Raw genomic sequence first — 15,211 nt, 5'->3', positions numbered from 1 at the left:
TTTAGAACTGCAAGGCAGACCCTCTCCTGCTGATGGCAGGTTCTACCCTGAAGCAGCCTCCAGCCCTCTTCAGTCCACGTCCCCTCTCCACCCTGGATGACAGCAGCAAAAGAGGGGCGGCTCTCAAGGGACACAGGGTCTTCTCTTGAGCCCCAGATAGCTCCCATGTGGGACAGGGAGAGCTGAGGACAGGGTCTTGCTTTCTTGGATTGAGGCATTAAGTCTTCAGGGACACGTTGCAGTGCACAATCCTGAGCTGGGTCTGCAGGTTCCTATGATGGGGTGGCATTATGGAGATCCTGAACACTGCCTGAAATTGGAGGTCCAGGATAAGGAACCTCTGAGATGCTCATCAGCTTAGAAGAACACACTCGGAGGGCCCTCTTGGGGGACAGTGATGAGGGCCAGGAGGCACGTCTCAGACCCCACACTGAGCTCAGGGATGAGCCCCTGCCTGCAGAAGAGGCTGTGCCTAGAGGTGCTGGAGTCCTCCTCCCATGCAGCTTCTGGCTTCCTGTCTGCAGACCCATCTTGCGGACAGTCAGGCTCCCTCAGAGGTAGTGGCAGCTGGCCCTTAGTGGAGTTCAGAGGGGGATGAGAGGGCAGAAGGTGCAGCCACAGTGCAGGGAGCAGGAAACAGTGCGGTCAGGTCTCCTGACTGTCTATGATGGACTAAACATGTAAGTGATGCAGATGAGTGTGCACTGACCCGAGGGTGGAGAGCAAGAGAAAAACACAATGAGCAGACAGAGGAGGAACTCCTCTTCCATTTCAGTCAGCTGTCAGGTTCCCGGAGGCAGAGGGAGAGGGCAGTGCTCTTAGCAAAAGCAGTCTCAGCAACAGCAGTCCCACAGGCAGCTACTCCCATAAAGACCCTGCTCAGAGGTGCCATGCACTCACTGCCCCGCTAGGGGCCGGGATTTAGGTGTACTGGGAACTGGCAAAGCCCAGGGTTTCTTCTGGATTGTCCTTGGTAACAGTGTCTCATTTCCTGCACCCTTTCTGTCTGTGCCTGTGGCTCAGAGGTCCCCTGGCTGGGCTGGGGAAACACAGGGTGCTGCAGAGGAAGGGCCGTGGCTCACGGCACACAGCGCATGGTGTGGTCACACCTATGCTGTGTCCTGGTGCTGCTGCTCCTGAGATCCCCGCTGTCTCAGTGAGGTTGTGTCCCTGCTATCTCAGTGAGGTGGGATCTTGCCCAGGCCCTCAGATAACTGGAGAATTTTAGCAGTGAACCCTGGCATGGTGGAGGCAGGGTCCTGAGTGTGTGGTCACTTCCGTGGGTTTCCTCCCAGATCTTCCTGCAGATACATGGGTGAAATTCCTGCAGACCCCACTCTGCCAGCTACACTCCAGTCCCCGCGTGTGGAGGACCTACAGTCATCTCAGAGCACCGCCCACGCTTTGCACCTCTCTTGTAGACCCCAATCCCTGCCGAGCATGCGCTTTGCCCTTAGAAGTCTGCCTGTGTACACTGCGCACTGGGAGCGGGCCCAGCTCAGCCTCAGGGCTGCAGGGAGCTCTCCATGCCAGCGCCTTTCCTGTGTCATCACTTGGGCCAGGGAGGGTGCTGCTGTGCCCCTCGTGGGTCAGGAAGCTGACACTCGAGAAGGAGAGGCTCTGTGGGGATGCAGGGGGCTGCCTGCCCAGTGCAGAGCCAGTCCTGGGTCATCTGGGGCAGGGCCCACCTGTCTACCTGTCCCTCTCAGCTCCTCAGTCCCTTCCTCCAGCAGGCGCTGTGATTCATCCCCCTAGGACCAGGGGCTCTGCCAGGGGCTCTGGGTTACAGTTGGTCAGTGCTTCGGGGTGCACAGCACAGTATGAGTACTTAGCTCCACTAGATGTGCACTTAAAATAGAGGGACAGTTCTATTTTATATTACAATAAAATTTTATTAATATTTAATGGAAAAAAAACTAAAGTGAAACCAGAAAAAAACAAAAGGCGATATTTCCAGGTGAGGGAGGGAGAGCTGTGCCACTGGAGTCCTGCATGGTGAGGTGGTCTGGATTGTTCTGCAACCTGATGACCAGCTACACGAGAGGAGGGAGAGGGACGGACTCAGGGTCAGGCTGGGCAGTCTCTGTCCCGCTGTAATCCCACCCCACCCCTGCTCTTGCTTCTTCTTGATGGTTGCTGCTGTGGAAACAGTTGTGGTCCTAGAAGTGGCAAGAGAGGGACAGGACAGAAAATTCCTGCAAGATCGCCCCTCTCTGAGCCTTTCCCAAGCCACAGCAGCCCACTTCCTGCCAGAGAAGCCCGAGGCGCTGAGCCCACAGCAGGACCCCACCCTGACTCTCCATCAGCCCCATGGGTGGTCCCGTCCTGTTTCTTTGCTCCTGGCTCTGGAACCTCTGGTGGGGCCACGTGACCTCTGCTGCAACACCTCACCCCCCACCCCCAGTCACCAACCCCAGCCTCCTACTCACCTCTGGGATGGGATCCCACTTAGAGGACTCTTCTCTGAGTCAGGTTGGGAGTCTGCACACTTGCAGGATGATGTCCGAGTCTGGCAGGTTGATGAGGGCATAGGCCACGAGCTGCTTGAGGCTCAGGTCTGGACACTGGCCAAAGTCTCCTGGGTACTGGAGCAACCAGGTCTCTCAGGGGCAGGCGGGTAGGAGAGTCAGGGGCTCAGCCTCCACCCCCCCCCATGCCCTAGCCTCCCCTGTCATGGAGCCTGAAGGGCACTGTCTAACAGAGCCCGACCTGCCTGCCAGCAGCCAGGCAGAAGTGTGGTGCCCAGGTGTCAGTGGTCTGCACCCCACACCACTTGGGCGGCCTCCATCCAGGATGGTGTGGGCTCTCCTAGCAGGGAATGGACTGCGTGTAGATGCATCCTCATGGGGACCTGCTCTGTGCCCAGCCCACCCCTGTCCCTTGTGCACAGGACCCCAAGCCCAGCTGTCTGACTTTCTCCTCCGGGAGGTCTAGCCTCAGATCCCAGCCCTCTAATGGGAATCAATGAACAGTGAGGGGCCCTGGTTTTTCTCAGCCTGCCTGAAACCCAGTTCATCTGATGTATTCCACTCTGAAGGCAGGAGCCCTCCCTTCCCCTTACACCAAGGCTTCTCACCTCTTGTTCTGCTGGTCCTACTCAAGAGTTGGGACAGAAAAAGTGGTATCTAGAAGAGCCAGGAGGATGTGTACTTTGAGCACCCAAGTGTCCCCACCTGCCAGGATGTCTGGGGGACCATGTGATTGCAGGATGGCACTGCAGGCAGGGAAAGCTATGAGGTTTGTTCACTGTTATCTGAATGACAGGAAAGCATCAGGCAAGGTGCCCGCACACAGTAGGTGCTTTGTAGACATGAGTGTGGTGAGTGAGCCCAGCCAGCTGTGCCCAAATATCTCAGGATGCCACCAGGGTGCTGGATCTCCCTTAGGGGTCCCCATTCTGGATTCTCCTAGGCAGGAATCTAGGAAAAGGAGGCCCTAGATAGACAACTCCTTCAAGGGGTGGGCTGTGGAAGGCAGACAGCTCTGGGACCCCACCCTCAGCCCAGAGTCAGACCTAGGCCAGGTGCTCTGGGGCTGCAGCCTACTTGGTCATGAATACACCATGTGAGGGGGAGTCCTCTGAGTACCTCATTTTCTTCAGGGTGTGAAATGGTGCAGGGCATCCCCAAGAGCCTCTGAGGAGTCCGTGGGTCCGTGACTTGGAGATAGGGCAACCTGAGGAAGAGGAGATCCAGCACCTGCTGTGGAGTGGCAAACCTCCTGTAGGTGGCCAAGAAGGCAGGCACAAAGGAGGAGTCTCCATGGAGATGGGTGGGCACCAGGTGGTTTACCAGCTTCTTCAGGGTGCCTGGATCCAGGCTCTTCATCCTGCCAGCCTCCTCCAGCTTTGGACTGGATTCCTTTTGGCCCTGAGGTGGCAGCGAGAAGGGAAGATTGAATCCTGGGAATGGGAGCCAGCTGCTCAGCTGCCAAGGGAGTCCCTGGGCTTCTACATAGCCACACATGCACACTCCCCAACACACCACCAGGCAGGCAGGGGACTGGGCCCTCCAGGCTGACTCTGACCTGTTCTAGGCTGTCCTGTGTCACCTTGGGGATTCTGGGGGCAATGTGCCTAAGGAGCTGGGGCTGATGGCTGCCCAAGCCTTTCTGCCCTCAAACAAGGTCCTTCCTCCACCAGCTCTTATGACTGGATCCTAGGCCACTTGGGAAACAGCAGGATAGCGTCCTCTTGGCTTTTGAGTCTCTGCACAAGGATCCAACCAGCCTTGGGGATTCTAAATTCTGTTTGGCGTGTTGTCAAGGAAGTGAAGTCATTCCAGGGGTCCTCCTCCCCTAGCTGCTTCTGCCATGTCCCCTCCAACTGCTAATGTCCCATGCCCCCCCCCCCCAACTGCTAGATGTCCCTTCCCAACCTGCTATTTGCAAAACTGGAAATACTCAAACCAACATGCTCTGTACTATTAACCTTGTGCAGACCCCAGGGCAGCCAGCTTCCCATGGGCAGAGACAGCTGGTTAAGAGCCTGGCCCTCCTTCTTTGTATTAAAGTTGAGGGGCTCAGGCCATAGATTAGAAGTTGCTGTGGGTGAAGCACAGGGTGAAGGATTCAACTGAGAGGCAGTGTGGTGTCTAGGGCTCTGGTTAGGTTTAGGGTGAACATCAGGACATGTCCTTGAAGTAGGGCTGAGTGGTTATTGGAACAAGTTGGCTTAGGAAACTGGGCCTGGTTAGGTTAACATTTTTTATGTTAATTTCAAGGTTAGGGTCCTATTTCTTTCTTTCTTTCTTTCTTTCTTTCTTTTTTTTTTTTTTTTTTGTCTTTTTCCTTTTTATTGGTACTGGGGATCAAACTCACGACTGCCTGCTTGCAAAGCAGGCACTTATGCCGCTGAGCTAAACCTCCAGCCCCTAGGGTCCTATTTCATGAGTGGGTCTTTAGGGGTAGGTGTACTGGGATTTTGTTCACTGCTAATTTTAATGCTAGTGTTTTGGTTAGTAGCCATATTGTATACTATTTTCATCCCTAAGCACATTGTGAAGAAAATTTTACTACAGTGTGAAGAAAGGTAATGCTAGGATAAGGGACAGTGTTAGTGAAGCTGAGGATGTAGGTGGCAAGGTTATTTTGAGGAGTGAGGTGAGTTTTGGGGATAGAGTAAGAGTGAGCGTTGGGTTTAGAGTTAGTTCAAGGGTTAGAATTATGGTTAAGATTAGGGTTAGTGTTAGGCTTTAACAGCGTCATCATAGTGTTCGTGTTTCAGGTTTAGGGTTACCATTGTTGTTAGTGGTTAGGGTTAAGGTTAGGTTAGAGCTAAATCTAACAAACTGGTTTTGTATATTTACTTGTGAGTCTGTGCAAGGTCCAAACCCTCTGTCTGGAGATGGGCAGCAGACCCAAAGTAAGTGAAACTCTATGGGTTACTGGTCCTGGCTGAGGTCTGTAGTGGCTTGTGATGCTGTGATGCCTTAAAGGACAGGATAAAGTCACAGTTTAGGATGCCTTTACTCCCACATTAATTAACTAAATAAAGACTGGAGCTGCAGGCATTTCACTCCTGCAGTGAAAGACAACTTAGTAAAATACTTCTCCTAATTAACATAAGATAGTTCTAAATTAAATTAACACTGTTGCTTGGAGAAATCCTTGGACCATTCTCAAAATTCTACTCAGTTTCCCATGATGTGCACTCTAATCCCTTCCCTTGTTTGACAACCAATAAGTTCTTTGACAACCAGAGAAGTTCTTTGTCTCAGCCCCCAGAGAATCTCAAATTCTGCTGGAGGGTTTTCATCTTCCTGGAGCCCCAAAACCATACTACTTTGTCTCTTATTTAAGCCTTCACTTCCACTCATCTGGGAGGTTTTGGGTGTGATCAGTCCATGATAGGGAAGGAGTCCCTCTTTTGTTTTTATAATTGAATTTTGAGTGTACAGTGAACGTGTTCAATAATTCCTTGACCTTGAGGGTTATAAGGAATTCCCATGGTAAGGGAAATATGAAAAGTTTTACAAAATGTTTGAAAGGCATCGCTCTTATAGACTGGGACACTGTCAGTCTTAAGTGCAGAAGAAAAACCCGGGTCCTGTATTTAGGAGCCTGAGGCTCCCACTTGTGCTCCCACAGCTGGCTGTGTCCCCCACCTGACTATTGGGGCAGCCACAACCTCCCCCCACCCCACTTGTGACTTGATTTTAAAATAGTTCTCTGAGCCAAATCTTCTGCAGTCAAGTCAACAAGGATGTGACCATTAAGATACCTCCTAGTTCAAGTCCCCAAAAAAAGTAAGTACAGAAATCCATAACAGAACAAGTATTTATGTAGACATTTGTTGTTCTTGAGAGCTTACTCATATTTAATACCTGATAAAAGCAATACACCTCTCTCCCGCTTGTTTCTCCTGAACCTGTTTCGCTCTTTTAGCTCTAATGAGCATGTTTTTCTCTTTGACCCTAGTGAGCTCATTTCTCTGTATGGCCCTAGTGAGCCCATTTCCAAATAGGCTTCTCTAGCCTATTTCTCTGACTTTTCTGGAATCTATTTCTCCCATGGATTCTCTACAAAAAGAAAGTAAATACAAGAATCATACAATAAGCATTTCTATATATCTCTCTATATATCATTTCTATATACATGTTCTTTGTCTCATATTTTAGGCCTGATGATATCAATATCAGTACACCTCTGTGATCAATACTGATGCTATCATTGCACTTCTCTCCCTTTTGTGGGCACAATGAGAAGTGTCCCTTCACCTATTTCTTCTTACCCCAGTTATGTGTTTAGGTGCCAATATTGCTGCATCCCAAGTAGCTCTTAAAGTCCCCAGGGGGAAGGATGTTGAGAGGATGGAGAAATAAAGATGAGCCAATATACAGATAACTGAAGTCAGGTGGAGCCCTCTTTCCAGATGGGAGGAAAGAAACTGCTCAACCTCTGCAGTGCATTTATTTATACATTTGTCATGTGATGCCCCCTTGCTTACCTTTCATGCCCTGTGTTCTCACCTGTTTGCCTGGTGCTTTGTGCCCTCAGGGCATTTCTCAGGTACTTTGCCCTCTCAGCTCTGTGCATGTGAGGGATCGCCAGCTCAGCTGCTCTCAAAGCGCTAAAACGTAGCTAAAATAACTGACAAGCCATACAGCTGTGCTACCTACTCCGTTGTGTTCCTGACATGCTGTCCTCCATGCTCATTGGAACACTGGTGTCTGTGGGGCCCCAGGCAATGCCACAGTCTGGGGACACAGGTGGTAATCTGAGTCTCCCACATCCTCCCTGCCTCTGGTCACAGATATAGCCTGTGTTTGCCCACTCGCTCTGTGTTTTGCCCAGCTTAGAGGAAGTTTTGTGACTTTCCCCCCAGGGAGACACCCGTTCCCTGTTTCCCTGCACTGCTCTCCTGCACATGATGCCTTTGGCAGAAACAGGTGACCCAAGTGATTCCTCTCCAAGCCTCCTCTCTGCAGGTGGCTGCCTCCAAGATGGGATGCAGTTGTTGTTCATCATGTATTCTGATCTCTTGGAATAGCTTGATCATGCTTGGGTGGTCCTGTGTCTAGGTCACAAAAGCACATTGGCAGAAATCATGTATTTTATCCTATCTCTGTATGTCTTTGCTGTGATCCACACAAACCAGTGACAGCTCTCTGATGCCCGGTGTGTGGCCTCTCAAGCCCTGCTTCAGGGGTCACCCAGAATCCGTAGTGCACTGAGTATTTACAGTATTGGACACCGTGGCCGAGTGAGTGACCATAGTGGAGTCATTAGCCCTATAGTCTTTTTCCTAGTTCCTACTTTCTCTTCCCCAACTCCCCTGTGGATTCCCCGGGACTACAGAGAGTCTAGCAAAGAATCCAGAATAACTAGTAATTGGCAACTCTGTTGGTTGCCCTGATTGGTTGTTGACTTTATTGTATTTGGCTGTTGACTTGGAATGTTTTGATTCTTTTCCCTAGAAAAACAAAAATAAAAACAAAACCTCTCCTTGTTCTTCTAATGCTTCCTTTAAATTTCCTGAGATGTTGGAAATAATTGAATATAGGGGCCTGATTGATGCCATAACTGCCTTTCGAGGTTAGGAGAGTCCCATAAGGTTTTGAACCAAGCAGGAACTGGATTTTGGAGCCTCATTTGTCCTGACTGGTTGTTTGTTTGGCAATACTTAGGTTTTTCCCCCCTAAAAACCCAGCTTGGGACTCTTCCTTTGGGTGGTGTGGCCCAAGCCCCTGCACTTCCTTGTGATTCTTTCTCCCTTCTCTTTCCCTGGGCCAGTGGTGGGTGTAAAAGATATGCAGCTGTTACTAGTTTTTCTTTCCTCTTCTCCCATTCTGCATCTCCTTGGCTTAGCTTTGGGAAGTTAACTAACAAGGAAAGAAATACAATAGCAGGCAAGCCAGGGTGTTAGAACAAATCTGATAGGAGTCACATAAGCACATTTAAAATGGCTAATTCTACTTCATCTTCTTAGAGAAAATCCTGCCAGTCTTTGAAAGTGTATGCAGATTTAATGTCATTGTTTTATGTTTTTTTTCCTGTTAGTCTGGCAGTTAATAAGCATTTGTGATGACTGACTTAGTAAAGGCCACAACAATCTGATGGCCAGCAACAACAGCTCCATTGAACAATTGAGTGAAAACTCTCAAAGGAAAACTGGGCCAGGGTTGCCAGAAGTGATTTAAGCCTGGATACTTAAAGCTGCTCCATTTACAAAAGGATTTTTGAGTTCACGATGTTTCTTTTTCTTTTTCTTTTTTGTATGTGTGTAAAATTTTTAGATTGAAATTTTAGTTTTTGGTACCAGGGTTTGAACGTACAACTTCACGTTTGCCAAGCAAATACTTTTACACCACTGAGCTAAACCCCCGGCTCTAGATTACAATTTTAAAGTTAAAGATGGGTGCTTTAGGCTTTTTGGTTTGTTTCATCTGCTGTTTTTACCGAAGCAGGTGGTTTGGGCTAAATATAAAGGGGGAAGGGTTTTACCCTGCAGGACCCTTAAACCCAGTGAAAGCTAGGAGAAATCTCCACTATGCGTGAAAAAGCAGCCGCCTGATTACTTTGTTTTAATTTTCTCTAGGCCTGGTGAATCCTTCAGTTTTCTCCAGAACCCTATCGTCTCCCACCATACTTCCTTTTATCCCCCATTACTTTTTATTTTGGGCAAAAACACAGTTGTTAAAAGATGAGTGGACTCAATCAAGTAAACTTTATGAGATGCATTCCAGAAGCTTCAGTCTCTGCTTGGGGGACACTGCATTAAAACACACACACACACACACACACACACACACACACACACAAGCTTGGAAGAAAATTACTTGATGGCAGGTGGGGAGTAGAAAGTGAAGCGAGAACCCAGAGAGAGAAGGTTGCTGGGAATGTGGTGTCTGGTGGTTCCAGGATCTTGCTGCCCTGTCCCAGACAGCCATGAGCTCAGTATCCAGTCTTTTTGCATTTACAGCAGGAACTCTCTCTTTGGTTGTCCTTCGGTTATCCTTAGATGCCGTGGCTGTGCTTAAAGCATCACCAATTGTGACACTGCCATTGACAGCTGGTCTTTTTTTCTTAGCCCTTCTCCTCTCATCCTCATCTAGATCTTTACTGTTGAACACAGAAAAGGCTGTGTCTGTGTCCAGTAATTGGGTCACAGGGGCCCAGGAGCCCAACTGCAGTGTTTGAAATTTATGCTAAATATCTGGGGCTGATGGCCAAGTGTAACGATGTCCCATCAGTGCCTGTTCCTCCTTGGAAGACAGATCTAGTTTTACATCTTTATGAAATACTTCTAATAGGTTAAGAAGACAACTGAGTTGGCTTCTTTTACTCTTTCATAATTTCTTCTTTTTATTCACACGAGAAGATCAGTTATCATGTCAGACATCATTTTAGTTCATTAGTAGGACCAGTTATAGTCCCAGTTTGTTTCTGTCAAAGGCACAGCAACCTCTCTGGGATGAGAGAGGTCAACACAAATGCTTATTAACTGCCAGACTAACAGAAAAACCTTTTTTTGCAGTATACTGTTTATCTGCATATTACCTGGCCTCTTCTAGGATTGTTTGTTTTTCATCTGGGCTACAGAAAGTAGCCAAGACGAATTGGATATCTTGCCACAATAGGTCAAGAGTGAGGGTCAAAGCTTGAGATTCATTTGTAAACCTACTAGAGTCCTCTGAATGTTGGCCTAGTCGTTTTTTACATCATTGGATATCTGAAACTGAAAAAGGGATCCGAGTCTGAGTGGTCCCTTCGGTTCCTGAGATGTCTCTCAGGAGCAGGACAAGTGGTGAGTTAGAAGAGCAGGAAAACCACTCTGAGTGCATCCTGTAAGGGTTGAAACCGTCTGAGGAGTGTGAGGAGGGGGCTGAAGGATACTGAGTTCCTCCGGGACTCTGTAGGCTCTGATGGAGTACCTGAGTCACTTGATGGGAAGAGGACTGATTTATGGGCTGGGAATTATAAGGAGGTGGAGAAGGCCTCCCAGTGTGGTTATCTTCATTAAATAGAAAACTATTTCCCCCTGAAACACAGCTGGGGATCCAAGGACAGGATAGTCAATGTTATCCTTCCCTTCTTCCTCAGTGGCCACTGTAATTACCCTAGTTTCTCAGCTTTACCATAAGAGGCACAAAAGCCCAAACATAAGGGATTTCATTCCACTTTCCATGCCTTTTTGCAAAAATGAGCTAATTATAAAATAATACTATAACATAAACTGCAATTCTGTACCCACTTCTCATCATTCCCTAGTTTATGCTGGACCTGAACCATCTTTCAGTAGTAGATATTCCTTTTTCAGATTGGCAGGATCAAAGTTTCCCACTGTGGAAGCATACTGCATAATGGGAGGTCACTGGGATCTGTGGAGTGCTTTCCAGGGTATTTCCCACAGTGTGTCTTAAGGCCTATGGGGAGAAAAAGCTAGACCTGGGGTCTTTTGGAGGGTGCCCCCTGCACAAAGATGAGACCAGCTGTATAAACCAAGCATCCTTTGTCATACACAAGCAGATATTTCTGCTTAAATCTCTGGTGATGGCACCAGTGACTTCCTTGATGAGTTGAGCTCCACAGTAACTCTCTCAGCTTTGGGACTCTCCTACCCTGGTTCACTCACTCCATCAGGAGAAGGGTGGAGCCCCTGGGACTCCCTTAGCCACTTGATAAACAGTAGATCTGGGTGGACCCTTCTCAGGTTTTCCCTGACTGTGTGGGAAACAGTATCCCTTATATTCAATGCCATTATTACTTTGATTTTTTGCTTGGGGACTCACTCAAGTCCCATGTTTTCTGAAAATGAGGCCTTTAGCTCTTTTCTATAAATGTGAAAAAAGTTGAAAGACCCCACACTTCATGTCTGTTCACAAGACTACAAGAATAAAATATCAAATTTTATTTAATCCCATTTCTCACATGCTCAGATTCCAAGAAATCAACAAATACAGCTGTCAAAGCAATCTGTAAGAAATCTTTGATTCAAGGAGATAGTGCATTATGGATCCTTGATTGGTATGTCAACACTGTAGATAACAGAACTATCATCTAGGAGGTTGCAGTAAAAAGTGATGTACAGGACAAGGATATTGCAGATTCCATCAGAAAGACACAGACAATCACTACCACTATGAATCATTTAGAAGCTTCTCAGAGGCCTTATCTTTATGTCCTTGATGGACACAAATGTGCACACTAGCATCTGGTGGGAATGAAGCTCAGCACATCCTTCCATAACCTTCTCTATGCCATAAACAAGCTCAAAGCAGTATTCTACAAAGTGAGCACAAACAGCACAGGCAATCAGGCCAATCCTCTCTCTGCTGCCCTATTTAAATCTGGAGAGACACAAACACTCAATAAAAAACAAAGTATCTTGTCATGATTAGTAAGTGGTTCTAAATGACTAAGAACAGGTTCCCATTGTGCATAAAGGCTTTAACTTTCTAAGCACTTCAAATATTTGATCGGATCTTAGTCATAGGATCGTAAGGGTTATATGAATATATAGTACTAAATATTACATTAAAAACTCCCACCTCGAACAACCAAGAAGAGGCAAAATACATAAAACAATGGTTTTTTAAAATATAAACATAATGCAGTGAAGGTCGGTGGACCTTGCTCTGACTAGGGCATGGTGAGAAACAGAGGCAGCAGGAGATACACATTCTCTCCCTGACTGTTCCCTCAACCTTTCCAGTTGACCCCCCACCCCAGGCCCCCATGCGCTCTTCAGCCCACTCCCTCAAGAGATGGTGGCAGAGATGCCACCTTTCCAAGGAGAGTGGAAGTGCGCCAGGCAGAATCAGCCTCTGGCTTGCTTCCTGCTCCCTGGCAAGGGACAAAGAAGGAAACTGACGGCTCTGGGCTGCGGGTCCTGCCTACCTCCCTGCTCTCCTAGGGAGACAATGTTGGCAGGCAGGAGGTCATTAGGTTTACACTCATCTCGGCTTGGCCTGGGCAGTCAATAAACTTGGAAATATAACTTTTATTTATTTATTTTTTTAAAAATAAATTGGGGATCGAGCTCATGACAGTGTGCTTGCAAGGCAGGCGCTTATGCTGCTGACCTAAATCCCCAGCCCCATAACTTTTATTTAAAATAAGGAAAGAAGAAGGAGATGAAAAGAAGTTTTAATAAAGAGTACAGCTACATCTTAAATTCAGGGCAGACCATTGCAAGAGCAGGAGGGCAACAGTGGTCCTGAAATCAGTGATCTCTGTTTTTTGTAACTTCTCAGATTTGGCTTATCAGAAGTTGTTTTGCATACACATCCTTGCTATGATTTACTATCTTTTCCATCCTTGACAGGTTCCTCCAACTGCCCCACCTCCTTTTCAGCTCTTGGACTGACAGGTTACACTCTTCTGTTCAGCCAGTTTACCATGTCCTAATCTCCTGTCTCTTGAAAAGCATGACCAGTGACACATCCCTTCTAACCAGGCCCTCATTCATGACAATGTGTTTAATTATGAATGCATCAGTTGATCAATCTTTGAAATATAGTGTCCTATGCTACAATCATCTTCTAAAAGCCCTTCTGCTGAACATGTGATTCTGGGGGCACACTGTAGATCCAAATCATAACAACCACTAAGTTTGGTAAACTTGCTTTTGGATTCCTCAACTTGTTAATATTTTATATCAGGCATACCTGCTTTAATATATCTTTGAAAAACTCTTTAATAACTTTGAAGTATCTGTTAATAGAAAATCACATGATTACCTTACTCATTTGTTTTGTTCTTCTAATAAGAAAATTTTGTTATGTAAGCTTTGAACTTTGTTATTTTAGCCAGGCCTGATTGAAGGTTAACAGCAGAGAATGAACTCATGTTCATTTGAGATGATATAGGGGCTGGGGATTTAGCTCAGCTGCATAAGTGTCTGCCTTGCAAGTGTTCGGTCATGAGTTAGATCCCCAGTACTGATTTAAAAAAGAGATGATATGAATGGAGAGAAATGTTAAAAATCAAGGCAGTATACAGCTTACAAGAGACATGCAAATACCATGTTTCCCTTAAAATAAGACTTAACTGGAATGATCTAACTAGAACTAGTTCTAGCTGGTGGTTTCCATGGTGATAGTGTCTTGCAGAAGATTATACTTCATTATTCTCCTGCTCAGCTGCATTCTGTAATAGAAGGAAGGCAGGGATAGGCTGATTGGATCTGGCATTTTTTTCTGATTAGATCTTATTTTCAGAGGAAGATTATTACAGATTGCTAGAGAAACTAGTGATCTTAGTTGATCGAATAAGTTTTCATAAAGATATTTTGGATTCAATATTTTTATGGAATGCTACATTTATTGTCTTATATTAGTGTGCGTTGTAAACAAAGATCCAGCAGAGAGTGATGTGATTCTGATTGTGTAGATGTTCATTTCTAATTGCTACCTCTGGGTGCACGTTATACGATGTATCTACATGACAGCATATTCAGGAAGGTCTAATCAAATTGGCTTACAAATAAGTGAGTCCTCTCCAGGTATGATGGCATACCATAAGTAATTCCAGTACTTGGAAGGCTGAGGCAGGAGGACTGCCATGAGTTGGAGGCTAGCCTGGGCCACAGAGTGAGTTCAAGGCTAGCCTGAACTATGTAGTGAGACCCTGTCTCAAAAAAACGCAACAAAATCAAACAGAACAAAACAAAACAAAAAACCCCAAAACAACCCCCCTAGAACAAATAGATAAGTGAGTCCTTGCCAAAACCTATTAATAAGATATCCTTTAGTTCACATATTCAAGTAAATTAACAAATAAGTAAATTTAATTTTCTTGGTAAGATTAAAAAATACCTACAAAAATGTTTACATGCATTTTCCCCAAAATGTTAGTTAGGATAATGTTTGTCTGTGTTAAATTTTTAAGATAAAATGACCATCACACTCTGATTCAAATGTTACAATTTTGGGGCTTTGTCATTGATCAAACAAAGCTAATTATGTGTGTTTAATACCTCACTTTTTATGAATAATCTAAAAGAACTGTTAAAATAGGTAGCTAATAAATGTAAATGTTTATAATAAAACACCTATGTTTACGTAAGTTAAAATGTTAAAATAGCAGTTGTTAAGCATAAATTGATTAATGTACTCAGCTTTTTACAGTTTATAAAATGATAATATATTTGGATCTATTGAGTATGTTTTCATAAATCATTTATGTGCAGAGAGAAAGATTTAAGATTTATTTCTTCTTTGGTCTTGACTAAACTCAAGATTACTGACAGTTAAAATTTTAATGTATACTTCTATATTCCAAGGTGAAAAAGAGGAATAATGTTCTTTACAAGATGAAAGTATTTGATTTTACTAGGAAAAGGTAATAAGAGATCCAGAAGTGGGAGAGCAGTTCTGTAACTCCAGCCTGCTGGAAGCTTGATGCAGAGGTTGCTTCAGTTGGAGACCAGTGTGAGCAACTTAACGAGAGCCTTTAAAAAAAAAACCAGGAGGGAGGCTGGTTATAGCTCATAGCAAAGATGCTGGGATCCATCCCTAGCACCAAAAGAAAATTTGTCTAAATTCAAAACTTTTATTATTTATTTTTCTTTTCTTTTATTTATTTATTTTAAATTTTATTTTGAAAGTAGTAAAATACAACCGAACAAGACAGAATAAAGCCAACTAAGATTGTACGGTGAAATTGGTACAGAACTTCACAGCAGGTTACTGGGATAACAGTATCACAGTATATTTCATTATCTTTACAATAGTTTTTCTTTCAATCAAGTATATCAAAATAAAATGAA

The 15,211-nt window shown here is 45.6% G+C and overlaps 1 protein-coding gene across 1 annotated transcript; it reads right to left on the bottom strand.

The window, feature by feature from the left end:
• Positions 1–2,468: 2,468 nt before the first annotated feature.
• On the bottom strand, positions 2,469–4,226 carry LOC111755242 (ral guanine nucleotide dissociation stimulator-like). Its single transcript, XM_023562520.2, has 3 exons — positions 4,027–4,226; positions 3,588–3,869; positions 2,469–2,585 (listed from the first exon to the last, which is right to left on the bottom strand). The coding sequence occupies exons 2-3, from the start codon at positions 3,825–3,827 to the stop codon at positions 2,469–2,471; spliced, it is 357 nt and encodes a 118-aa protein (XP_023418288.2). The 5' UTR covers positions 3,828–3,869; positions 4,027–4,226.
• Between the last annotated feature and the right edge of the window lie 10,985 nt (positions 4,227–15,211).

The sequence above is a fragment of the Cavia porcellus genome, unplaced genomic scaffold (assembly GCF_034190915.1).
Source record: "Cavia porcellus strain 051 isolate PalLab524CR breed Dunkin Hartley unplaced genomic scaffold, mCavPor4.1 scaffold_15, whole genome shotgun sequence".
In the NCBI taxonomy this organism is placed as follows: Eukaryota; Metazoa; Chordata; class Mammalia; order Rodentia; family Caviidae; genus Cavia; species Cavia porcellus.
The sequence above is the reverse complement of the archived record's forward strand: the minus strand, read 5'-3'. Positions and strand labels throughout refer to the sequence as shown.